The sequence below is a fragment of the Falco biarmicus genome, chromosome 11 (genome assembly GCF_023638135.1).
Source record: "Falco biarmicus isolate bFalBia1 chromosome 11, bFalBia1.pri, whole genome shotgun sequence".
Taxonomy (NCBI): Eukaryota; Metazoa; Chordata; class Aves; order Falconiformes; family Falconidae; genus Falco; species Falco biarmicus.
In genome coordinates, this window is record NC_079298.1 from 14,590,034 (window position 1) to 14,618,008 (window position 27,975).

The 27,975-nt window shown below is 45.3% G+C and overlaps 1 protein-coding gene across 5 annotated transcripts in view; it reads right to left on the reverse strand.

Annotated features, from left to right (window-relative positions):
• ST3GAL3 (ST3 beta-galactoside alpha-2,3-sialyltransferase 3) overlaps positions 1 to 27,975 on the reverse strand; it is a 184,114-nt gene that overhangs the window by 13,565 nt on the left and 142,574 nt on the right. For 4 of the 5 annotated variants that reach the window (XM_056355881.1, XM_056355886.1, XM_056355885.1 and 1 more), the window contains 2 exons: positions 15,695 to 15,841; positions 5,242 to 5,388 (listed from right to left, as the gene is read on the reverse strand). In XM_056355881.1, coding sequence (XP_056211856.1) covers positions 5,242 to 5,388; positions 15,695 to 15,841 — 294 coding nt within the window. The remainder of the gene's footprint in view (positions 1 to 5,241; positions 5,389 to 15,694; positions 15,842 to 27,975) is intronic. The other variant, XM_056355883.1, reaches the window with a different exon arrangement.

Sequence of the window (27,975 nt, forward strand, 5' to 3'; positions counted from 1 at the left end):
CAGTTCAGGGTGTTCCCTGTGTGGCATCTGAGGTGACTCCTTGCTCACATTCTTGCTCCCACAAGAAAAGACCAGGAGACTGAAGTTCACCTCTGGATCACGAGGCAGGGAAGACTGTGCTGGGGCAGAGCACGTGGAGGAGGGATGCTGGGAGCCAGTTTTGTGCTTCCTTCCCGTGATATAACACAGCCTCCTGCTCTCTCAGTTTCATCAACTCCTTATGGAGTTTTTACTATTTTAAACACTGTCACTTTCCCATCCTGCAATAATTTCTTCCTGATACACTAGCCTGTTTTGCCGTTAGCACTGAAGGTCTATTGTAATCTTTATAGGCAGGTTAATTGTTGTTTTTTTTTAATCCAGAAAAGCCTTCACTCTATTTTAAAATTATTTCTTTTTTCCTCACCTCCACTTCCACGTTTCCTTTGCTATGTTCCCAGTGGATCTGACACCTGTACATTAGTAGAAGACAGTGACCTGTGATACAAACACACTTTTATGGAGTGCTTGGGCATGAAGCATTACAGGACTTGAGCAAGAAATAAAAATACAATAACCTAAATAAAAATTCAGCTCTGATGGATTCATTGCCATGAAAACAGAAACAAGTGAGCAGACACCTTGGCAAAGATGCAGTCACTGTCTGTACAGCATTTACGGAAGCAGCCAAGGGTCGAAAGCTGTTGCAAATACATTTCAAATAGGGAAAATAGTAACTTAAGGGAGATGACACACTTGGACATTCTGCATTTTGTAAATTAAAAGAAAGAGACAGGATCAGAGCTGAAAAATCACCTGTGAGAGTTTACACAACAGCACTGAGTCTATTGGGCAGTGGTCTCCCAGTAACAGACCAGAGAACAGCAGGCTGTTCTCCACATCACCCAGAAAACCCCTGCTGAAGTGCAGGCCAGGGACGCTGCACCCCCAGCCATGATGGGGAGATGATGAGAGATGAGGGGAGACGGTGCTGGGCAGCAGAGCTGGGATCAAGAGGCGGTTTTGCACTGCATGCACTGATCTTCCAGCTCACAGCCTGAAACAGAAAGCGCCACACCAGTGTGCTTCCAGCTCTCCAGAGAACACTTATAAACAGAAAAGGGTCTTCTCCACGAGGTCTGCCTGGATGTGTCCTGGCTGGAGTACACTGCGCTACCCAGGACAGACAGTAAGGAAGCCATCCAGGACTAAACTGGAGGAATTTACTCCCGTGAGCATTCACAACCACAGAAGAATCCATACGTGTTTTGCAGCCATACTACTGACCAGGGTCCCAAGACCATCTACTTCCCCTTGACTGGTAACACCGCTGAAGCTCCAGAGCATCTGCCTCCTTGCAGAGCCTTTTCCTCTGGGGTAGGAAATGCCTGCCCAGCCCCTGGGAGTCGGAGATGCTGGAAGAGGCAGCGGAGGCAGCTGCCTTCTGTGGTAGTAATAGCAGCACAACCTTGGACCTTGAGGGCTTTTACCCCTGCGGGGCAAGCAAAGAGTAAGCAAAACTATACCGTAGGGCTGTCTGTTTCTCCTCTTGGAAATTCAGCTGCCAGTCCCACAGAGCAACAGGAAAAATCACATTCATTTCCACAGAGATTTTATCACCTCAGTCTTGGCATGGGAGAGGCATCTCCGCCCAGCTGTGAGCAAGCGAGCGCATTTTGCTAGCTTTTTTTATATAATCAGAACAAATTCCTCTGAGGTGAGTCATAGGGTTTCAAGGGTGTCCAGAGAGATGTCAAGCCTGCCTCAAGTGTAAATCAGTGACACACCTTGCTGAGAGGATGCATGCTCACTGGCAGGCCTGTTCCCCCTGTGGACACCAGGCAAGGGAAGCGGCTTGATAGATGTTCCCAGAAGCTACACATGTGTGGCACCTCTAGACCCAGGACACTGCTGGTGTTTACATTTCCTCTGTAAAGGCAGCGATGGTTTCAGGGTGGAGCTGGAGTCCTTCCCCGCAGCTGCTCTCCAGGCTTAAACACTGAAAATTTTTGGTCATTCAAGCTGGAGGAGCCCAGCAGTCAGGGAAAAGATTTGAACTTCAGAAACAGAAGTTCTGCCCGACCAAAGCCTGGTCAAACGGCAGGGGTTCCTGCCCAGGATGTTCATTATGGTGGATCCCATGACAGCTGCATCCCATGACAATTGTTTCGGTGCTGTGATGTTGCTACTTTAAGCAAACCTGTTTCACTCCCCTGCCCAGGAATAAGTACTCCAGCCTCCATGGGTCTGCAGGCCAGAGGACAAAGATGATACTTGTGTAATTTCAAGGCATAGCCTTCTTTAGTAGCTCTTTTAGAGGCTGAAATGTAGAGGACCAGAAAGAACTAGACCTGGACATAATCCCAGAGGTCCAAAGCAACACTGAGGAAAATGCTGTAGATGCTTTTGGGCCTCTGGGTGTCAAAGCAGGTGGAACAGACAAAAACCTTGGTGGAGCTTGGCTCTGAGTCAGTCTTCTTTCACTAATGCCAAAGCCAAGGTTTGGCACAAGGTACCAGGCGCAGGCCAGCCTCCTGATTTGCAACCCACATGCAGGTCTCTCTTCAAGCAAGGTGTGCAGGGTGCCTCCAGTCTAGAGTGGGGCAAATCTCCATTTGTGCGTTATTTGAAGGCAACTGTGGAAGACACAACCCAACCATTCTGCCCTTCACCTTTCAACTTCACCCTCATGTGACTAACAATTACCAGCTACCATTAATATTAAATGGGAGAGAAAGAAATGCAATCCTCTCTCTGCTCTTCACATTCCACAATATCACAAACAATTTGTCATATTGGGAGGGGCAGAGGCAGGAGGAGCATTAATTATTGATACTCGGGAACAGATGGCTTTTCTTGTACTAGGGCAGTGAAATGTAAGAGGAGCCTGTGGGTGAGGATGTGAGGATTAGATGGGCAGACACGTATCAGATAACCAGCCTTCCAGTGGAACAGGAACCTTCCTCCTAGAACCAGCTCTGCTGGCCTGCAGAGCTCTCATCAACAATCCTGGCGGCAGAAACAAATCCACTGACATCTGAATTAGTGAGGCTTCATCAGAACCTTTCAACGCTCCCTCACCTCTGTACAGAACATCCTGGATATGATGACTGATAGCTTCCAGACAGCAGAGGCTTGACAAACCAGGCACCAACTGGTCTCTCTAGGAAACCTACTGGTTGCATTTCACGTGTCTATCCCCATCTACTGCCCTGTGCCATGTGATGTTTATTCCTGAGACCACATATGGTGTCCAGGAGTGACTCCCTCCTGTCTTCCACTGGTTTCTGCATGCCATGCAGGGTGCTGGCCTCCAGAATCAAAGATCCAAGTGATCTGGACTGGTGACTTCAACCAGAGACTCTGTCATCCAACTCTTTGTGCCAGCTTTTCCTACTGATCCACATAAGGTTCAAGAGCAAGATGACTTCATTCTTGTCGGCTCCTGTGTCAGTGTCCTTAAGGTCAGAGTGGCAGAACCAGGTGGCAAAACAGGCTTGGCACAGGACACCTGCCTGTGAGTGTGTCCCCACATCCAAGAGCAGACCGTGGGCCTGACATCCTTGTAAGACTGAAGGAACAATCGGGCAAGATTAATTCTCCACAAAAGACTGCCAATTCACCAGAGTGGACACAGAGACAAAAGCTTTTCCTGAAACTTTCGTGAACAGTCTCTGCACCCACTGCTAGAGCCAGGCATCTGCATCCATCTTCATGCTGGTGAGGCCGTATCTTTGCTGGAAGACTAAGGAACCAGCTGTACTGACTCAGACCTGAGCCTGGGTAGCCCAGGGTCCCGTCTCAGGCAGTGGGTATGAGCAGGTGTCCAGGGAAGAGTCAGAACTGGGCAAGCCAGTGGTGATACCTCCTCTACCACTGCAAGAATGATACTCCTCATCTATTTTCGGCCCAGGGATTTCATAAGCCTGACACCACCTCTGTACATAGTGACTCAATTCAGTTTTCCTCTTTGGATGTACCCCTTAAATCCTGTAAATGGGCACTCACTTTCCCAGCCAGGACTGATTAAATCCATGGTTTTCCACTGAGCAAGGCAGACTTTTGTGGCTACCTCCACAGGCCCAGGAGGTACCTCAGGACCACAATGTCCAGTCCCTTGATATATTTGGACCTCCTCACAGTCTTTTCCTTAACTCCCTTTGTTCTCCTGGCCCCTGCTAAGAGGTTGTTCCAAAGTCTCATTCCTCTAATAATTAGACATGATCTTCTCATTTCTCAAGCTGACTAATCACTGATCTCTAATTCCTCTCAGTCTGCCTAGGGTCATGCAGCCTGCAGCCTGTGAGAGTCTTAAGACATGTACAATTTTGTGATTTGGAAAAACACAACTTCCCAGCTTCCCTTCTAACCTGGATCAATGGCAAAGGGCTCAAGATGAACAAATGCCAAGTGCCAGGAGACAGCTACAGCTCACAGACAATACAACTTTTCTCAACGTGGAGTAGGAAGGAGAAAGTTTTCACACCTAGGAGCCAGTGGAGAGTGGGAAACAATCTTAGAAAGACCTGGGCCACATCTGTGCTGGGAAAGATTGAGCTCTACTGAAATAGCAGCAAACTTCCCCGCTATAGAAGCTTAGACCAGTGTCCAAGTTCACTCTAGTCTGGTACAGGAAATGGACAGACCTGAAAGAGCATCTTTATACCAACACGAGAACCTTTGTTCCTCTAAAAATGCCGGTCATCTCACTGTGATAGTACCAGAAAATGTTTCTAGTGTAGATCTGGCTTTAAAGAACAGTCTCCACAGAGCCATGATGTGTTTACACTAGTTAACTGCTGCTGAACAGTCAGCTGAGAGCTAACATGCACGTGCTAATCTCACCTCCCCCACATTTCACAGGGGCTGAGGAGGGGATCATCTAGGAAAAGAAGCCCATGGATTAGAGAGCAATACAATGGATCAAAAAGCAGGAGGAGGCCACATCTTTTCAAAGCGAGAGCAGAGTTGCTCCCTTCCACCCTACTTGAGTTAACATTTATGTGAATCTTTTTTCTGCTGCTTGAAGAAGGAATCACATCATATACACATTCCAAAGAACTTTTCCCAGCAGAAATAACTGTTTTTAACACACATTGTGCTTGAGAGAATGTCTAAAATTTTACAGTCCACAGCATGGGTGGAGCTGCATTTTGACCCATACAGGAAAGCTGGAAGTTGACATCACCAGCCCAGTGAGGCTCTGGAGTCGGGGTGATCAGTGGGTTTGGGAGGAGTATGTGCTCGGCAGGAGCTCCCTACCTCTTTGATGGCAGACATCTTGATGTTCTCATAGTAGTGCAGCGGTGCATTGGGTGAACTCATGTCATAGCCAAACCCAGCTACCGCCACCTCATCACAGTTGTGGAGCGCCATGGTTATTGCTACGCTTCCCAAGGTGGGGATATTCTGAGAGGAGAAAAAGCAGGAATGGAAGTCATTAGCACAGGTTGCCATTTCTATAATTAAAGATTTCCTCTTACTGTCTCTGCTCACAGGGGCACTGCTGCTACTAAGCAGAAAATCAGGAACAAGGTATTTGCCTACATCCGCACATCAGCTGCCCAATGCCCGCTTGTGGGGTTGATAGCCTCCCAGCTTGTGAATACAAGCACACATTAGCCAGCTTCCTGCAAAGCATCACAAAAGCAGTGACTCTTGTTTGAGGCTCTATGACCTGACCCTCCAGGGGAGTACTGCAGGGCTGAGGGATTAATGAAAATGGTCAGTCCCTTTCCACAACTTTGCTATCCTAAGAACAGGACGCCAGACAAGCTGTAGGGTGACTCACTGTGGATATGCTAGTTTTCCAAAATCAGAACAGGCTTAGATAACGGATTACAATTCTATGCACATTACTGGCTTCCATCTAGGTTAAGGAGGAATACTTATCCCAAACCAGCCACCACACAGAAGCGGAAGTGAGGAACAGTACAAACTCTTTATATTACTGATGGCAAAAGCAGTTTAAGGAGGCTGTTAAACAGCTCTGGGAGATGGAGAGATCAGGCAGACGCAGGCAACAGCGTGCACTGAGACCCCTTCCTTTGCTCAGGGCCACTCCTACAGGCAAAGGGCACTCTGGCCTGTGCCATACCCTGCCCAGCCACACACACTTGGAAGATGAGGAGCAGCGTGAAGCCAGTCAGAGATGGGTGCTAGCACTCTGAGCAGGGGCATCCTGACTGTCCTCGCCCATCTGCTGACCTGCCATTTGCACCGAAGTCCAGCCTCAGCCCTTCCCATTCCATCTGGCTTCTGCAGAGGCCCTGTGACAGTGGTGCTGCACAGCTGCAACTCCTCTTGTGCATTCAGATGAACACGACTGCTGTGACAGATGAGTGTTTCCAGTGTAAAATCCTCGCTCACAGACTTTTCTAGCTCCCCTTTAGCCAGATGAATCCAGAGCTAGTTTTACCCCAGGGGCTAGGGAGAGGCTGAGAAATCCACCCACATATCTTCATTTGTAGAACATCCAACATCAACCATATCAAAAGTATCACAAATTCAGAGGACATGCTCAGACAGTCACCAAGGGTGACAGCCTCGTAACTGAGATGTAGAAACCAACTACAGCTTGTATTTTGCATGTAAAATGGTTTACTCTGAACCGGTGAGCAACACTATTGCATTTCACCTGATGACTGGGAAAAAAATACTTGGAGTTTCTGCCTCTCATTCAGAGGAACTGGCTTTTGGCAGCACGCTGCCTTGCTCACTTCTGATTGCCTGACCAGCCCCAAGACCAACATTTCCCAAGCAAAGAATGCCACCCATACCCTAGCTGAGAGAGCACAACTGGGAGTACAAACCATGTGCTGTGGAGAACTCCACTACAGTGCGCTAGAATTACACTAATCTGAAGACAAATGTGCAAAACCTGCTTACAGCTAAATCAGCGAGACATTCAATTCAAGCATTTGCAGTGCATCTGTAACAGTGCACATTCGAAATAAAAAGACCTTACTACATCCTCCTGTGCCAGCCCTAGATTTTAGGAAAACCAGCAAAGACATTTTGTTCTCACTGCTTAATTTCAATTGATACTCGCTACAAACAATACCGGTTTTATTCTGCTTACTTTAGTTAATTGTTAATTCACTGGTAGCCGTAAAATATCAAGGAGGGGTTTAAAAAAAATTGGAAAAAGTTTATTACACAAGGATAAGAAAAATTCCCCCGAACTTCAAATATGCAAAAACATCCTGTCTTCCCGGGCATGGCAGTTCAAATGCAATATTCTCAGCTTTATGTTTTACATAGATGACGACATTTGGATTTCACTGGAGTAGCATCAGCTGGTAAATAGACTTGCCACAAAACCCTTTCCCTCAGCTGAGCTGTAGTTACAGTGTCCAAAAAATAGTGAGTAAATGGTTACATCCCTGAGAACCTATCGTCGTTGGGAATATAACGGCGTTAACACCACCCGCATTTGCACTGGGCCCATTCCCACGGTACAGCTCAAGGGAGACACAGGGTCTTTGCCTGGAGGGAATTTCACTGGCCAAGTTAATGTTTAAGAGCTAACTTTCTAATGTAAGTCTTACAAACCACAGAGAATTAATCATACTACCCAACCTTACGGGAAGACTGCCAAACCACCATAACTTTCTTTCAAGCATATTCTTATTTCTGTTTGGAGAATAACAGATCACAGAAATCAAGTGAACTTCCCTTTGGTCACCAAATATCTGCATTACTTTATTCTACATATAACACCTCCAATGTCCTTTATGGAATAATTTTCTCATCTGCTTCTGTTCCTCAGTAGTTCTTCCTGACATGCCAGTATCTTAGTATTGCCTGCTCCTCTCTCAAAAATTACTAAAATACAAAAAACTACCAAAGACTTCCTGACTTCTCTGACTGTGCTGCATGTAGCTGGTTTGGCCTCTACAACTATCAGAAATTCACATGGTGTCCTTAGCAAAATTGTTTTGCATTACCCTAAAAATGACATTCAGAAACTGATGATCTGATGGCAGTTTTCGATTAGATTATGCCTTACTGATGTTAGCAATGTTAGCACCCTCCAATACAACGGTAGATACAGCCTAGTGCGTGTGCCCCCCTTGAAGGCAGAGATCTGCAGCCATTCACATCTTCACTGCTGAGATGCAGCCTCACGTCCCACTGCTGCAGTCAGAACCCTGTGGGCTAAAGAGGACCACCTCAAAAATACTGTAAAAATTATTACCCCTGCTATTCACTGAGGGCAGTAACTGTTAGGGCAGCACAGGGGTGCTTGCAGAGCCCACCCCTAGTAAATGGCATGGATAACAGCACCTGCTAAGAGAAGAACATGAGTACAAACTGTATATGCACCCACGCGCCTGGATCAAATACACATGGCATTTTCTCCAAACTGCTTACGCTCAAGAAGAAGCAACCATCAGACAGATTAAACAGTAACTGGGAAATTAGAGTGACTTGGAAAAAAACGAGCCAGCTTGAACAGAAGTATAAAAGCAGCATGATTGCCGGTTAACTAAATGTCATTAGTAAGCCAATACAGTGCTTTGGTCCTGATTTGATTTAAACTATAGAAACTGAGCCCTCTTCTCCTATGACAGCCTGCTGAGCTTCTGCTACTCCTTCCCTCTGTTGAAAATGAAGCACTGCCTCATGTCCAGTTTGCGGCATGGGAAAGAGAAGGTGCTGTAGGATCTAAGGATGTGTCCCAGGCTGTGCTGCAGAAAAACCAACTCTGCAGTGTTCTCCAGGTCCAGGGGAAAGGGCTCTTCTCTCAGCAGAGAAGTGGCAAGCGAGAGAGGACATGTATCGGAGAGAGGAAATGGTTATAATTATTCTCTGGCTGCATGTACACAACTTTCAAGTTCTTCTGATTGTACACAGGCATATAAATTCATCTGCTGCTAAGATCTAATGAACCATGTACAACCTTTGGGGCAAGTTGGGGGACAGGTCACTCCAAAAGAAGTTAGGCATCACGGACATGGCTGTGCCAAACCTGGCTTGCTATGCCCTGCACAATGCGTCAGTGCTATCTCACCACACACGCCCTCGTGCCGTGCCCCAAAGACATACCAAGGCAACCACCCCACCTCTTGCGTTATGAAAATAACACTCTCTCAAACAACTGCGCAGGCATCTTGTTATTCTAGGCCATTGCTAGGGAAGAAACCCCAAATCCCAACATCCTACCTCAGGAACAATCATCTGGGGTTGGATTGTCTTCCTGCTCATGGCCCTCCATGTGCCCAGGTATCCCTGGACCACCAAGCAATGCTGCTTTCTACCAAATGGTTGAAGAACAGCAGCCCTGCAATGGCCAGTGCTGAAGCAGGAGCCTCCTGGGATGCCTCCCAGCCACACCAGGACTGGCCAGTACAAGCCAGGCCATGGCGTGGGGCTGCCTGGAGTGGCCCAGCAGGACCGCTGCTCCAGGTGTGGCTGTGATGAGTTTCTGACCTGAACTGATGCCTGCCAGTCAGGGAGAGTTGGGAATGGCAAGACCCCAGAAAGCGTTAGCAGTCCCCTCCCCCTGCCAGTTCCCTGCCACAAGCCTTGAACTTGGCCTTGCAGGCTCTGTACCTCCTGCTGCATCTCCCAGGTTTCTGTCACAGCTGAGGCTTGTGGTGGGTACCAGGTTCAGCATCCGCTCTCCAGCACTGGTAAACAACGACAAGGGCAACCTCCCTGGATAACGTGGCCTGAACCGACAGCCAAGCCTGGCCTGCCTGTCTAAGCCCAAACATCTGGAAAACATAGTATCTAACAGAATGCTCTCCAGGGATCAGCTCTTTGCCTGGTCCCATTTGAGAGGATGCAGCAGACTGACAGACGAGCCAGAGACGACACCGAAAGGCCACCTGGCAAACAGAAGCAGCAAACACAGCAGTGGTGAGCGACACGTCACCGCAGCAGTGCTGGGCAATGGCTGCCCGTGCATCCAGAGCGTGGCTCCTTCCAGGGCCCCCCTGGCCATGGTCTGCTTGGGTGAGGCAAGCACAGACATGGTGGATCCTGGGTGAGAAAAGCATAAAGACAAGAGAGGCAAAGATCACTGGTCTTGTGTTGTGCCAGGGACCCCTACAAGCTCTGTGCAGTGCAAACGCAGCCAGTCTGCACCACCAGGTCAGGGGACCAAACTGCCTTTAGCAGCACAGACAGCAACAGGACAGGTTTCCTAACTGCTCCTACACTGTTCTCTGCTGCAAGGAGAAATAAAAGGCTTCACCTCAAGACATTGCTGTTTCATCTTCCATTGGTTTCCCTGAAGAGGCTTTAAAGACTGACTTCTATTCACAGAAGAAAAGAAGCCAGTCATCAGAAATGAACACTAGCCCTCCTCTGGACTTACTGGAGGCTGAGCATCACCTTGCGGTTGTGATCATGGGCTTGTGCTGGAGATCCAGTGCCGGTGACTGAACCTGAGGACTGTAACTGCTCTTTGCTTGGTGCATGTGAAAAGCTCTTGCTGCTTTTCATTCCATGCCCGGGTCATTCCTGTGTCACTGCCTGCTGGACTGGAAGGAAATGACTGCTGTAAATCTGTTTTTAGAAATATCTGACTCCCTTAATATATTAAATGAATTCCAGTTATTTATGGGATTTTACTTAGCTCAGGGTAAGATATACTGGATGGTTCAGACTATTCCAGTTGTTACCTTTTTTAATAAAAGGGTAAGCACTGCTAAAGAATAAACTCCCTACAGACAATAATGCATCTAGATGTTCAAATTGGTTTGATTACTATATCAACTTATTTGAAGGAAAACTTGAAAATTTGCTTACCTGGGAAAAATTGCTACCTTAGTTTATCCGTTACAGACCTGATCACCTAATAGCAGTAAGGTTTCCAAAACAAAAGAAATACGGAACAAAACTATAATAGCCATCACATGCTATACACAACAGTCACTGTATTTTCTTTTTTGTTCTTTTCTGTTCACATGAAAGAACCCCAAACCTACTCTTTGCCTCCCCTAGTTAGCAAGTTGGGAAATATGGCATAAAAAGCAATTTAGCATCACTTGTGAGCAGATGAGTGCCTGGCATTCTACAGTGGTCCCTGTCACAGGAGTTTGCAACCCACAGCGCTGCTCCCACAGCTACCTCCATCCATGCACAGAATCAGCTGCAATACCAGGCTTCAAAAGACAAAGCAGAGCATCTCCAACACTCCTCCTTCACCTCCCCTACTCATTCCTTGCTGTAAGCAGGAGAGAGCCTCCAGAACGGGCAGTCTGCAGCAGAGCAAAAGGGAAGGGCCTGTTGTTAGAGACATGACAGGCTAGCTGCCCAGCAGGTTGCCATTCTGCCATTTAACTGCTGAGCTCCTGTACAACTCGGCCCAAACCAGTGTCTCTGACCACATCTAACCTGATGCACAGTCTCTGATTCACCATTTGACACAGAGAAGATTCCTGTGCCATGCAGCAAGCATCTCTTAAGGACCTAACAATTTAACAGTGGGCAAGCAAGGATACGACTTCACCACACACTAGCTGCTCTGTGGTAACCACAACAAGCTTCACCCTTTGCTAAATGGGAGTTTGTGGTCTACTCTTTCATTGAAAGGTGAACTCCCTTCTGTTACTTTGCGTCATGTGCAGAAGCACGTGGCTGGGCATTTACCAAGAAGCAGCTGGTATTCATTTACCTGCTGCCTGAGTGTCCATTCCCTGGCACCTCATGTTGAACACGAAGCAGATAAGCTTTGGCTTTTCAGGACAGCACAACGACGACACTAAGTCTCTATATTTAACCAACTGCAGCTGCAGTGGCCCTTTATCTGTCCCTCTACCTGCCTTAGAAGATGCTGTCAGAGTGCCAAAAAAGAAGCAGCATGCAACCGGAAAGAATGGAGCAGCAGATTGCTGGGCTCCTGCTGTCCCCCACCTCTCTTCTGCTCCATCAAGACCCAACAGGTCCCAAGACATGGCCTTCACACAGAGTCCAGCAAGAACAGCCCAGGAGCCAAAAGCTTGCTAATACCAGGGCAACCTAGTACTAATGAGAGAAAGGGTCATTATGATCAGCTAGAGGAGCTGAAAACTGCCTAAGGAGCAAAGGGTCACCAGTGGCATCTCCAGAAAGGCTGCCTGCCTACGGTCAAAACTGCATAACTGCAAAGGGAAGCCCTGGGGCAGGACGGGCTAACACTGCAGCATTAGAGCTTAATCCCCGGGTGCAGGAGGGCTGTCAGCACTCTGCAGAGGTGCTAATCCATGGCCCAGCGCCTGACGCAGCCTCGTAACACCTCCTGCACCCGGCTCCTCCTTCACTAAGTTTCTGCTGAGGCTGGGTGAAGTCCAGGGAAGGACGCCTTATCTCTTTAATAAGAGGTCTATGGATTCAGCCATTTTCATTACACAAACAAACCAAAGGTTTAGTTTTGGGCAGCAGAGCTTAATCTCACTAGTTAAATCATAACAGTTCCATGGATGCACAGCACCAGCAGAGATACAGAAACCAACACCACAGCCTGCACTGGAGTCATCAGAGTCCTGACAATTTGTATAATCTGAAATGTTCTTCTGGCCACCTCGCACCATGCTTAGGGTTTCCACAGGAGCCAGAAAGCCACTGCTCCAATGGCTCTGAGCCACTACTGAGCTGACAGGACTATTCACTACACAGCAAAAAGCACCATGGCGATAACCATCCTTAGTGTTGTACATGCAACAGGCAATGATGCCTCTAAACCAGTGTTCATGCTTGTCCCCCAGTAAGCTGCAGTGTAATGTAGGTTATCGCATGCCTAAATTGTCAGCTGCAACACCAGTGATGTCTGGTTCCAAGCCCTAAAGACCTGTATACACAGAACTTCCACTTAAACATAAATCACATACATACACCTTTAGTTAGCAAGACAGCCAAGCCTGCATCCACACATCCACACCTTAAGAGGATTCTTTAATCAAAGAGAGGATTTTACTAGGTCGTTTGTTTTACACTAAACCATCCTCAGACGTTAACATTTAATTTTCCCCAGACATTGCTAGGATCCTAAACTAAAGTTTTTTCTTTATCATCAGCTTATCCCAAGAAAAGAGAAGTCCACATGTAGTAGGAAACAGCTCTCCCTCTTCTAAAGACTTCAGTAAATGGACTAAGGAAACTCCTGAAAAGCTGTACCGGTCCCAGAGAGAAGTCACTGTTCATTGTGGGTGACCAGTTTTGCTCCTTGCTCAGACTTTTGGTTACTAATGCCACAAGTGTAATCAAAATGCCCATCGGGTACCCCTACTATCCTCCAGAACCATCTGGCCCAAATTATATTATCAAAGCAGAGGCTGTTACTACATTCACCCTTTATTGAATCCTGGGAAAAACACTTTCAGATCAGCCCCGAACTATTTTACTAGCTCTTCTCAACCTTGCTGAAAAAGCCCCCAAATTACAAAGTTAATTGGTAGCACATTGTTACCATATGTGGTGTGTAGGAGAAGCACTGAAGTTTATTTAGGCATCAGAACCAAAGAAGAGTGGAATATTACTGCTCTTTATGAGGATTTCATGTTGGCCTTGATTACTAAGGCATCCCCAGCCTTGATCCTCCTGTGTGTAGCCTGCCCAACATACCACAGCCCACTGCAAGCACAGGGGCACTAATCTACCCCCGTTCCGGTTCCCCAGGAGAAACTCGGGACAGATACTGTTTGCTGTGCTTTTGCTTACTAGATCTCAGCATTTTCCTTTTCCATGTTCGTATGCTTCTTTCTGGAGTAAAGTTTTCCAGACTGCCTTGCATTTCTAAAGTGTGACCCTGAACCCAACCAGCTATGCTCTGCAGCTGCTGGGTCACACTGTCTTTTGTGGGGCAATTCTCCCTGCTCTAGCTGTCTCGTTCATCCTGCTGGATCTCTCTCAGATCTTTAATGAGAGTTGGATTCTTGGTCTACAGGCTCTGAATTCCACTCTTCCTATTTAAGATCTCAGTGAAAAAGGCCTGTAGCAAATTTCTATCGCCAGGATCCTACTCAGACTCTTCTTCCCTCTTTACACTGGCAGCAGTAGCTTCTGTTGGAGCCTTTGCACTGATGCAGCAGCATTCACTAAAGCGTGAAGTCCCAGCAGCTCCATGACAGCAGTCCATAGCTCATACCTGCAGTAAAATTTGTGCTCACAGGCTAGAAATACTCTCTCTGTTTTTACACTCTGACAGGATCACTATTATTAGAGTGTCCTTGCACAGACACCACAGGGCATACTGACGTGCTGGCCCCACAGATGCACCTGCAGAGCTCCTGTTGCCCCATCTGAAGGAATGAACTACAATTTACACAATCTATCAGGGGTCATGGGCAAAGATTGCTTGCCTTAAAGCTCCATAAACTATTTTTAAATTCTCAAATGGACTTTCATGGAGTGAAACATCAGGTTTCAATTAAGATGCCTTCATTTCCCAATCTGATGTGTGCTAAACAACCTATCAAAACCTCATAAACTTCAGTTCACAGCATTTTCATTTCCGGATTCTCTCTTCTCCTCTCAGCTTCAGTAATATCTTGTGTATTAAAATAACGTGCTTAAAAATTAAAACAAATCTTGAGAAAATAAAGGCAAAAGTTTGATTTCTGTCCTTCACTGGGGCAGCAGCCCTGATTTTCTGGAAGACAAATCAAAACCACATCGTTCTAAGGGTAAGTTCTGGAGAATGCAGAGATAAGGTAAGTTACATCCTTGCTGACAGGAATTATTTAGGGTAAGATTTCTTCAGAGCACAATGCAAAAACCCAATGCTTCCAGAAGCTGTGACAGCTTCTGTACACACATATGCAGCAATGCTTTTCACAAAAGACCTATTCTGTGTGGCTGAATCTGTCTGCACATCTTGCACACTGCATTATAAGAACTGACTTTCTTATGTCCAGGCATTCACCCAGCTGACCTGCACAAAACAAGTATCTCTAAAGTTTCTCAAGACTTCACAATATAATTAGAACACAGAAAATGAGATATGACACAGAAAATGAGATATGATTCTGTCTCGTCCAAACCCATGCTGCAACATGGCAAATCTCCTGTACTAACAACGGAAGGACAATGCCAGAGGCAGAGCAAACAGTCCTTGTCCAGCAAAAGTGCTTCTCTCTGGGTTTGTCAGCTGTGCTAATGTGCCCAAAAATGTCACATGTGCTCTCTATCAAGAACTGTATCACATGGGTACATGAGTAATTTACCCACCCAAGTAATACTTTCTCTAATGGTTGATATATTAGATAGAGCAAATATAAATAGGTTCTGAGATAATCCAGAAAACCCAAGTCACCACCTACTCCCCACTAACACTCCAAAAAGCTGCACTGGGGGTGAGAGATACCAGAATGGCCATGAAGGTATTTTGTTAATAACTATGACCTAAAACTGTGTTTTGCATTGTTTTCTTTTGTAAACTTTTACATCTAAACTTGTCGCTGTAAGATCAGAATTCCTTACCAAAGGCCTCATAAACCAAACCTTTACCCTCTTTTACTACAAGCCTGGGATGCAACTTTACTGTTGCTTTCAAGGCACTGCTGAAATGTTGATGATCCCCCACAAAATCCTCTGTGTGTTCCAAGAAAAGATCTTGCCTTGGCCTGGGGGAGGCTGAGCGCTAACACCGTAACAGAGCCAAAGTCCCTTCCCTTCAATGTCCAACAGTGGACACCCAAAGAGAAAGTAAGAACAGCATAAGCCTACTCTGCTGCTTGGTCTCTCATCCTTCCCTGTGCTTTTGCTTGCTTCACTTTATACCTACCCCTCTGCCCATCAGGCCATTGTTGAAAGGCAGTCCAATGAAGCTGAAAGCTGCCTCCTGGATGAAGTAGGGATTCAGGATACGTATCTCATGAGGTTCTCTTGGGACACGGGTTGCCACTGACTTCCAAAAGCCATCAGAGGCACTCTGGTAATAAAAAAAGGGGGGGGGGGGGGAAAGGAAAGATAAGACAACAAATACAATTATATACGAAAGATAGCATATACTATTATTCTTAAAATTAATAATATTTAAATGCACTACTGGCAGCAGTTCCCACCATCCCTGCTCACTGCCACAAGGCACTAGTACAAGGCTGTAGTTGGGGGGTGTATCCTGGAGGGGTGACAGCAGCATGTGCAGATGCACTTGAGCTACTCTGGATGACAACTGTGAGGAAGACTGAGAGGTCTGGCCTTCAGCGTGGATGACTCCCTCCCTGGTGCCATCTTTTCGCTCTCATTGGCACTTCAGCTGGTTTGGTTAACAGCTTAAGCACTCCAGCACACACTGTGATGACTCCCACCTGCCTCCAAGGGGACGTACCTTTGGATAGCAAATGCTTTTAAGAACATCCAAAGAGCTAAAAATGACCATACAGCTCTACTTCCAGTGTGAGCTACGTGCTTCCCACTTTATCCTCGAGTTATCCTCTTCTGTTAGGTTTTACATGAATTAAGCTCTAAGCTCGTAAAGGGGCCATCTTGTCTTGTGAACAGTCACGCGTGTTCATGGTACAAGGGAAAAAACAGCTAAGTATGTCCTTTATTTTACCCAATAGATTGTTTTTTAATTAAAGTCTTGACCCTGCAAACACGGGAGAGCACCGGCCTTGAACACTGCTGCCCCAGCAGACAGCCCCCCCTGCAGCGGGGTCATGCCTCCCGGCCGCATGACTTCATGTCATTGCTCCTGCGGGTCCAGACGTGAGCGGGCACGGCACGTACTGCCCTCAAAATAACCGAAGGCTCTGTGTTCGCAGCACTTACAGAACAATTACGTTCCAATGTTTCGCTTCTGTTTGGGTTAAAAATTCAGCGCAAGGCACAGGGAGGATGGCAGGAATTTTAATCTGCTAACTAACAGCTTTGGTGGGGTAATCTGAGCACCTCCTTCTCAAAGCGCTGAGCCATCTTCCCTGGAATCTCCGCGACAAGCAGCAGAGGCAGATGTTACACTCCACATAAAAAGCACGTTACACTCCACATAAAAAGCACGTGCTTTGGAAGTCATTATTTACACCAGTTGTGGGTTGCTTGCAGCTTAACAGTGACTTTACAGTTGCTTTCAAGGCACTGCTGAAAATGACGGTGATCCTCTGCAAAATCCTCAGGAGCCTCCCCTGCCCAGTAGTGATTACCCCTGTAATTATTGACCCTAATTCTGCCACAGCTGATGCCTGCTACATTTCACACACTGTTTGTACTGCACACAGCTCCCATGAAGTCTCATGCCACGGGATGCTAAACACACTACAGACACTTCTTTATGGAACAATCCCAGGGTTGTGTCTAGCTGCTCAATTTCGGATCCTGAAGAATGAAACTTTGGTAGGTGGCTCTTGCTACGAAAGGCATGAACACGGCAAACTCGCTGAGGATGCACACTGTTGTCCAAACCAACAATCTAAGACAGCTAAATGTCACTGCTATCCTGTTTTGATCCCACGTGCCCCCTCAAAGCTGCCCAAACATAATACACTTTTGCTGACCAGGGCAAGGATCCTGTTAAAGTTCGTATTCTGACAACGGCAAAGTGCTTTCAGGACCCTAAATGGAAAGAAATCCTAATTAACGCTCATGTTCTTTCATCGTAGTTGAATTAGAAAGAATGCTTGGTGTCAAAGCAGTCTAACACTTTCCATTATAATACATTTTCAGCCACTGAATGATCCCACCATTTGAAAAAAAAATTAGAAAAAAAATCAACTTTAAAATGTTAACAAAGTTCAACATCCATTTGACCAAGGGATTTGAGGGATTTGAAATGTCAGCTGAGTTTTGTCTCCTTGTGAAAATTCATTAAAAATTGGATAAATATTAAACCTTTGGAATTTCCTAAAGGCGCACGTAAAGCAGAGGCCTTTCAGTTCCAGGGAAGGAGGGGGAAAAAATTAAATTGAAAAAAATATCACAGATTCCACTTGCATTAAGCACGCTCCAGGTCTCACAGAAGTGAAGATGATAAACAAAAATCTTGAACAGCTACTCATTCAGCAAAACCATCTTACCATGGGTTTAAGCAGGCACACCCTGGAAAAATAGCGTGTGACCTTGAAACTAAAATAAATTTATAAGTTCAATTACGATTTCACATGCAACTCTAAATATGGCATTGCCTAAATTTTGCAAACAATTCAAACCAAAGGTCTGCAAGCTATTTAAAGTGGACAAAAGCTGCCTTTTGTTTGGACTCATACTCCACAGGAGATTCTACATAAGTTCTAGGATTTAAGTAGGTTTTATGTGGCTTTTACATTACACACAAAACACTAAAGAGAAGAAAAAGAAGCAAGATTACAAACATTTGAGAGTCTTATTCTTTGCCTGTTGCTTGAGCTGCTCAGGAAGAGGTAACTACATGTACCACAGTTGCCCATTTTCCCAGTGCTGAGTAAACCCCCAGGACCATAGTCTCAGCTAGTTCAAAGCCAGTGCAAAATAAATGTGGACCCTATTGCTACCTGGGGATAGAACCTGCCTGCTTTGGTCCCTGCTGTGTGCCTGTTTCTCCTGTCATTCATCCAGACTGTTTCCCTAAGCATTTTCCTCAGCTACCACACTGCTCTGAAATTGCTCTGGTTGCTCTCTTCTGCCTCATTTCTACTTGCTCCGTGTTCTTCCCTGTAACTTCTGGGCAGTTCCCCTGAGATTACTGAGGGACACCTGGGGTAATCTTTCATTTTGGTGCATTTTCCCTCTGTAGTTTCTACAGTAATTGTAGGGAGAAACACGGAGCCTCAGCAGACAGCTCTCATACTTCCACCTATACAACAGGCAAAGCCTCATTTAGGGCTAAAGAACCAAGAACTGTTTTCCTGGCTTATGATTAGTGAAATTCTCAGCCTTGTGGTTTGGCTCTAGACACCCTGTAGTTTTGAACTACATCTTGAGCCTCGTGCTTTTGTTCTGCAGCTTGACACTGGCAAGCTACAAGGCACAGCACCACCACAACTGCGAGCCCCAGGAGGCTGCTCCCCTGACGCAGCCCCCCCGGGAGCTGTGGTGTCGGTGGCAGAGGCAGGAGCGCAGCCCCTTCCAAGGCTCCACGCTACTGCTGATGCTCGGCCGCGCTACACCGGGTGTGGATGTTCAGACTGATTGGACACAGATGTTCGGTGAGGTTTCCAAAGCAATTATTTCCTGTCGGGGAACTCTGTCCCTTTTTAGGCTGAGAGGAGACAGGCAGCCACCCGAGGAGCAGCAGGCACTGGAGGGAAGGCGCACTTCTCCTGCCAGATCTGGGAGCTCAGACTCACAGTTTGAGGTGACTAAGCCCGAGGTGCTTACGGGTCTGAGGATGCAGTAACTCCCTTCCTGATTATCACAGTAAGTCAGAAAATTAGTCTGAAAACTGCTTTGGCAATGTTCCCGCAGTACCTCATCACCTGCTGGCATCAAGGTGGAAACCATAGGGTTCAGGTTGGAAATTGTGTTTCCCGGTGTTAAGTTCCCACCTTTGTTATTTGTTGGTATTACCGTGCGGCTGGAGCCTCAGTCACAGATCAGCATTCACAGTGCCAAGGGCTGCCAAAAAAAGCTTATAATATATGTAAAGAAACAAGCAACACAGAGGAAGACAAGAAAACACGACTGAAGAGCAAGTCTACGACGGTCATTTTTAGGTAATCTTGGAGTGTTTTCAAAATTGTACAATTGTAAACGACATCACTAGAGGCTTTAGAGGAGACTATTTAAAAAGAAGGAATTTAGATGGGCCTGGGCTTTCAAGCCAGTCTCTCGTACAGCTCTCATCCAGGGAGAGAGGCATTAACATCCCCTCCAGAGACACCACTCCAGGAACAGATGGGCACAGACATGACAGACCAGAGACTGCAGGTTATGAGGCACGGATAAAAAATGGCAGGGCTCAACTAAGAGCTACAGGGATGACAATCCAGATGTAATTCCTCATTCTGTCCACTTGCAGAATACTGAAGGGTAATAGGCACAGCCGGTTGTAAACTATTTTTGTTTCCATTCAGTTTTTCATCTCCTGTTCTCGGATTTACCAAAGCGAATCACAACATACGCTAAAATAAAATGTGGAAACTCAGAGCCTCAGCCAAGCAGCACACCTCAATAGAAGACACAAACAGCTAGAAGCGGGCTAAGTCTCTCAGAAGAACAACATTTCTAATATACTAAGAAAATGAAGGGTAATGCCATTGCATCCCGATGACACAGATGCTGCCTCTTCCGTACCTCTGTGATACTACTGGATTTAGGAGTACAAGCAGCACTGCTCTGGAAGACTTCTAAGTCTGATGGGAAGGGGACAGGGAGATCGCAAAGGCCAGCTATATGCGACGCAAAGCTGAATAAAGTCTGGGTATGCCAATACTCTGCTGCTGAAAGATGAAAAGACTGGAGAGAGAACCTGTGGTAAACCGAGATCATTGCTCTTTCAAACTCTGATAACATCAGAAACTGAGAGGAAGAAGGGCATAAAGGAAAGAAAAAGCCAGGGGATGATGTACCAGTCACAAGACCTCACTCTGTGCCTGGGAGCACATAGTTCACTGGGATCTCTGTCCCTGCCTAGGCTGGAATGTCATTTATTCTATACCCACCATCCGCAAGCGCTCACAGGCACACAAACACAGGGTACAGCAGAACCGCTGCAATCCATCTGCAGAGGCTTTTGAAAGGTTTCTGCTCAGGCATAACTGGATTAGATGTGGAAGGTGTGTTTCCACTGGAAAACAACCATCTTATCAGCCAATGCTGCATTTCTCAGCGGTCAAGTAGATATGGAGGCCTAGAAAATGCTCTTCTACAAGTGTTAATATAAATGAAGTTGCATCATTTGCACCGATTACCAAAGCAACAAGGAATTTTTAGCAAAAAAACCAGAGGTGCTGAGAGCCTGCAGTCTGGGTTGATGGTCAACTGCCAGACCCACTAGCCCACACTTCCAATACATTTACCCAACTTCCTCAAAGCAATGAAGAAGCCCTCATCACCCTCCGTACACAGCTCCAACGGCCAGCACTCATTGTGAATGTTCCCGTCTTCAGATTCCGTAGTCTAGGAATGCTCTAGAGTCAACTTGTTCCACTCTTATCTACCCCACTGAAAAGTTCTTACTCTGCCTGAAGCAGGAACATTGCAGATTGTGCTCAAGCCTTTCCGTTATCTCCTCTTTGTCCCACTGTCAAAAGAGATGGATTATCCAACAATATGGTACTTTTATTCTTCTATCATTTTTGTTTCTTCCCCCTGAATACTCTCCCACTGACCAAGTCCAAAATCAAATGGCTGTGATTTCCCAGGCCATTCCCCTGTCGGTATTCCCCATCTCCCAACACCCTGCAGCACCCAAGAGAACTCCTGACAGGCTGTAATGCCCCAAGTTTAGCTTTTACTAATGTTTCTCAGTGTGAAACCCAAATACATTTTCTAACTAGTGCTTTCAGCAGCAAAGAGCGGCAAAGTATGATAGAGATAAAAGCACCTTGATACATGGTACTAGTCAAGCTTTTTTTTTTTTAAAAGCAAAATTCTGACTATTTTTCTTTGTTGGTAGAGTTAGGTTGATAATACTTCACTACACTGGGTAGAGTTAGTTTCTTTAGGCTTGATAACAAGGTTTAAAACCACAAGAGAAGGGAAACTTCATTCCAAGTAGCAGTTGCAGACTTTAAACTTTGTGCCAGACATGTAACCTCCACGGCACCCTGGCTACACACGCAGCTGGAAGCTGCCCTGTCCACAGATCCTGGCTCAGAAATCAGCACCTTCAACGGTGACAAAAGCCAGCCGGGATGTGAGGGTGGCACTCGTGCCTTACACATCGGTTTGCCAGAACTCAGCAACGGGCTCATTCCCATGGCTGTCAGCAGGAACCTTCTGCCCTGTTCACCTGCGAGTATATATTACAAATAAACAGAAAAGCATGCTCAGATAGGCCTCCTGAATTTCGAACTTCGTTTGACCTACACAACTGAATGCTACAGCTAACCTAAGTACAGACAGACATGGGCCTCCTGTGTTGCTAGTCTAATACCAACTGTCGTCTTCAGATTCACAGGGCTAGGTCACGAGGCCAAGACCAGCCCTAAAGAGTCAGGAGAGCAAATTTATTTTTATGCTATTCTGTAAATGAAAAGGAATTCCTTTCTTTAATGTATGTCTGTGGTTTTATCCGTGTAACTGGGAGGAAAACATGGTTCACAGTTGTAAGATAACAAAACGTCATTGAAAAAGAGATTGTTCTGTGAAGAAAATGGAACTTGGAACACGTCAGATGAGCTGCAGAAGAACACTGAAGATTATTCTGATGAATACTGTGTTTCACAAGTCAAAACATAAATGATAGCTCACATACGGTGTGTCAGAAGACATGTTTGTACTATGTCCAAACAGGGTGATGGATAGACTGTACTACAGACTCTTTTGTTCAAAATGTAAGCTGGATTTTGACCAAAATTTGAAGAAATATTCCTGGTTTGAAATATCTTAGGAAAGATGGAATTTAGATAACTTGTATTGTGGGTTTTGTCTGAATAATAATAATAATAATAAATAATAATAATACTACTAATAATCATCATCATCATCATCCTTCAATGCAAATTATCTAAAGTAGTACAGTTTCTGAAAAATCCCAAAGAAGAACAGGCCCTATAGTATCACCATTACTTCCAGGGTATTTAATCCCATAAGGGAATAGCCCCTTTATTCACTATTATTTTTATGACATAGTTTATGAAATGTCATACTCGTATAACATCTATTAAAAGAATACCAGGGCTGAAAGGCCAAACCCATGTGTTAGTAAGCACTGAAGTAGGACTGCCCTGCAACTTCTGCTCAGGATTTCTGTTGTGAACAGTGACTTTCGAATTTTCCCACAAGATTTTTCTTATATCACCATATATCTAAGTGTTTTACAAACAACACTTAGATATTTAGAGCATCTCTGCAATATTTGGCATGCATGACACCATTTTACAGGGGAGAAACCAGACAAAGATGAATGCCCACAGTTTCCGTTGCCTCCTGATGCTCTACTTCAGACACCTTAAGCTGGATTTTTAGAACATTTGTTAAACTCACAGTACAACTCTATTGACACGGCTGCTGCTGCTGAACACCCAGCTATCCTGCCTATCTGCCCCACAAGGCTCAAACGTGTTTGGGAAATTCTGATCTAACTTGCCCAGCATCACATTGGTCAGTCAAAGACTAAACCGCCTCCGCAAGAGAAACCCTCAGTGCCTGTAATCAGACCATTCTTTCTCCTCTCCTCTCTTCTGGCCACATGTTACACAGCTTCTGCAGCTACTCATACCAAGGCTGAATGTCTTGCATTACAGAAATTAGTCTAAAACTCAGTCTTCCCCCTCCACAAGATAGTTGGCTGTGTTCTAAAAAGAGCCAGGATGTAATTATGTAATTAAGGATAACATCTGCACAGAAGAACTGAATTAATTTTGAAAATGCAATGTTATTTTTTTGCTTTTCTGAACTTCTGGCAGCTTGATTTTTATAACCATAAAGCTCTTTAAAAAGTCTTAAAGGGTAACTAAATATGTTAAAACCAAAAAAAATCAGCTCAAGAAAAACTCCACCAAATGGAGCAATTAAACCCAGGGCACAGTCCCCTAAGTGCAGGTACAAGCTCCGGTAAGCTATTGTATTCTAGATCAGTCTTAGAGGGGAAAACAAACGCACCCTCTTACAGGGCTCCTGAACTATTTACACCTAAGAAACCTGCAAGTGTTTGAGGAGTTCCGGGCTGTTGTAAATCCTTCCTTCCTTTCTCTACTGTCTTCAGTAGCCACCACCCTTCAGCCTCCAATACTCCTGCTCTTGCCGTGCACCAGGCCAGGCTACTGCTCCTTCGTGTTGCCCAGGTGGCTGGCAGGAGAAGAGAGGATTCCCGAGAGTCCGGGAGAGATTCCCTGCTCCCAGCTCTGTTGTCCATGGCCCGATGTCTTTGTGGAGAAGCAACTGAAGGGAAAATCCCATTTGGTTCTTCCATCCCTGGTGATGCTGCATCCCGACTAGCCGTACAGGGAGGGCACCTGAGCAGCACAGGCAGGATGGACCGTGCCCAGCGCTGCACTGCCAGAGTCTTAACAGCCTCCACAGAACCCAGACCGAGCCATGGGATTTCGAGCAGGAGCCACAGCAGGCTGCCATGGTAACAGCCTCACCGATGCCCAGCCACTGTCCTGAAGAATTAGAGAATCTCAGCAAAATAGGGTGGGAGATTATCTTTTTTTTTTTTTTTTTTTTTAGTTTTTTTTTAAACAGGGATAAAATGGTGGATTTTCAGTAGCCTCATCCTGAGAGACAGCTAAGTTATTTTAGCTGAATTTTCCAGCTGTGCCAAACACAGGGCATGGAAAACATCAGCTCAAAGATGAGAGCGTAATAAAATGGTAAAGCATTTTCCCTGTTGCTTATAACAGAAAACATAAGGTGATCCTAACTATAAACACAGCTACCTGCTCCACTTACAACAGTATGCCTGCATGAAAGAAAACCAAAAATCAAAACAATATAAAAGCTGTCTTTGCAGGCTTTGGTGACAAAGCATGAGGGCATCCCAGGGCGCCTGAGGACACCCATGAGCAAAGTCTTTTTTAGGGAGCTGAACTGGTTCATGAGTTTGAATACAAACAACTCATTAAATAACACATATTTAGACTAAACTCTTGGCACATTACAACAAAAAAAGCTCAAGGATCACCACAGGAAGAATTATGGCCTAGAAACCCTCATCGCTTTCTGAAGTTATCTTAAAGTGAGTCTCTAGGGAAATTTTTTACATTGTTTTTACAGCAAGAGTACACAGAAAATCTGTCTTCTCCTATTTTGGCATCTTTGCTGAAACGAGAAGCCAAATAATTTGGATGTTCACTGAGTATTCATATAGAATATATACAAATTATTCTGTATCCTTTAGGAGGAGAAATCAGAAGGGTCAAAATAACAAGAGGCTGGGAAGATGCCAGGAAGCTCCTGCCCTACTTTGTTTTCTAGACCTGCATTAATAATAGGTGTTTTACAAAAAAAGATTTTTAAAGTAATATTATTTAATATTCTTAAACAATGAGAATTTAAACAAACTGTAATTCAAACAGAACATTTACATTTACAATTTTTTTCCAAATAATTCAAGTGCTGATTGCCTGGGCCAGGCTCAGTATTTTCTCTGCTTGTCAGTTGTGGGCATAGTTCATCTCACAGAAAATGGCCAGAACGCAACGAACTGATGGACCAGCTGAAAAAAATTCCAAGTAGATCTAACAAAAGCCTTATGCACCCTACAGCTTAGCCATTTTCTTTCAATTTTATGTCTCTGATTTAAAAAAATCAATAAAAATTAAGATACTAAGACTTTCACAAACCTGGTCTTAACTAAGAAAAAAAGAAACCTCCCCTTAGACACATGCCATAAATTTGTAACTGTAAGAATAAAAATACTACCAAAAAAAAGTGAGATTGTCCCAGAATCTCTCTTGCTTACTACCTTCACATGGCTTGGCTTATTTTCACTCCTGCTGTCAGGACAAGTGTTTGCATTAAATAGCTGTGAGTGCTGAAGCAGGAGAGAAGCTGAATCTAGAGAGGGAGGTGGTCAGGGATTCACACACCGCAGCGTCCTCCTCTCTTGCAGAAAGAAGCTGCCATTCTTCTTGGGAAGAACCAGAAGCACCACACACAGCTGGAGCACAGGGGGAGAGATATATTTAGGAAGATAAAAGCACACGGGGAGTTTAGTTACCTCAACGTTTATTACAGCAAACTGGAGATATAGGTCAACCCCCTGTCCTGGAGCCTTCGGTGCTTCGAGGCAGAGAAAACGTTACAAATTACTCAGACAGCTCTAACTATGCAAGTCATCCACAGAGCCCGCCAAGGAACACATGTGTTTCAGGCATAAATTGTCCAATCTATTCCTTTCTGAATTAACATCTGTCATCGTGACACCATTCAAAATGACTGAAGACTGGATCATATTAACAACCACACATCTTGGATAAATATTTACTGTTCAGGCTATTTTATACATATTTTTTTTTTCAGTTTAAAGAAAAAAATGTAGATAGCAAAATTCCCGGAGCTGTGAAAGGGGAGTCTCTTTTCAGCCACTGATAGAAAGCATGTGATTTTATTTACAGAATCAGATCAGTGTTTTTCCCTTCCTCTGCGAGTCTTCACACCACACATGGGTGAACTCACAGCATCTTGTGGTGTTGCAATGCTTTCCGAAAGGCTCTTCTGGGGAATTTTATTATGTTGGAGGTTGCTCACCTCAGAGGCTCCACGAAGCCTTCTCCCTTGGGATGCAGAAACAGATCTAGCTAATTGTGCCCCAGGAAGAAAAAAAAAAATAATCCTGTGACCCTTGCAGACAACTAGATGAAGCAAATAACTTACTTTCATGAAAAGCTGTCAAGGGTATTACTAGTTAGTTATCCTGCTCCTCATAGTCACAAACGGGTCAGAGGAAGGGAGGACAGGCGTTCCCAGAGGCACAGAACAGGATGGCGAGAAGTCAACACGAGTGCAGCCCTGTCCTGGCTACTCCTAGGAAACAGAATTCTCCCAGATTCTGGATCAAGTCTGTATTTCAGAAGAAGGTGTCAGCAGTCAGCGTTCATCTCTGCAAGTATGCCATTTAAGTATTATAAGCACATATTTCCAGGAAATGACGTCTGTCCAGGCTGAATTTATCTAGCTTCAGCTCCTAGCCACAACATTCTGCTATTTCTTATCAGCACTGCTTGAAAGGCCAAGAAGGATCCTCCTTGATGTCCTGCAGAGCAGGGGGCAGTGCCCCCTCCATCAGCAACGACTCCTTCCAGTCCTTTACTCTCACACTGCTTGAGCAGAACTTTACTAAGATATCCAGTCTCGATTTTAAGACTTCAAGAGAAAATTCATCAAGCCTGTAGGGCAGATGTAGCAATAATAATTATACTGATATAAATGTGCTGCCTTTTTTGGTTGTTTGCCTAGCTTCAGATATGCTCCTTCCTACTAAATTAAAAAGTCTTCTGAGAAAAATGTTCCCTCGAGGTAGATAGAGAGGCACTACAAGTAAATCTCCCCAAAAGCTCATGCATAAGCTAAATAAATTGAACTCAAATCTCTTAGACTAAGAGAGGCTTTGCAGACTTCAAATGATTCTTGTAGTTCTTTACTGAAGTGTTAACACAGAACATCTTTATTCTACTAACACTTGCATGAATAGCTGATACCCTTTGGGTGACGTCTCAGTTTCGCTGTTGACGATGTTCTCTGACTTCTTTCATGTGTTGGATTTGCAAAGCTCTGCTCCAGTATGGAGGAACATCTGCCGCACACGTGGGCAACGCAATATCCTCAGCAGGCACTGGCTGCACGGGTGGTAAAGCCATGTATGTCTGGATGAAAGAGACACCCACATACCTACACGTGAGGCCAGGTGGAGATGATGCCGTGTGAGCTCAGCACACACTTGCTGATTTGGTCTGCCAGGTGCCCCATCACATACGTATGGGCCAGTGAACACACACATCTTAGCCAGCATGCAACCACCAGGCAGTAGTGAGGGATAAAAGGGAGGACAGAGCACACTGGGTATTTATGATTTGGGGGAAATCTGAGAGTATTGCGGTGCAAAATGGAGGCACGAGGGAGCAGGACATAAATCCAGAGGCATCACACAATTTAATTAGCTCTGCTGTTCATAGAATTGTGTGTTTTATTAAGATCAGCATCAGATTCGAAATGACTTTCTTTATGTTCCCTCAGCTATTCCAAGTTTATCTTTGATCACTGCAGTTAATCAGTATAACCTGAGTTTACATGCACTATAACCTTGAAATGCACCTACCAGGACTTGCACAATATTGATGTCTGCACATTGCCAGAGCCTGCCAAAGAGGGCGAGTACAGTATGAGCACCCTCCTGATGCTTTTTCAAGACAGTTGTGCTACGTCTTCATAGACTCATTTAGGTTGGAAAAGACCTTTAAGATCATCGAGTCCAACCATTAACCCAACATTGCCAAGTCCACCACTAAACCACGTCCTTCAGTGCCACATCTACATGTCTTT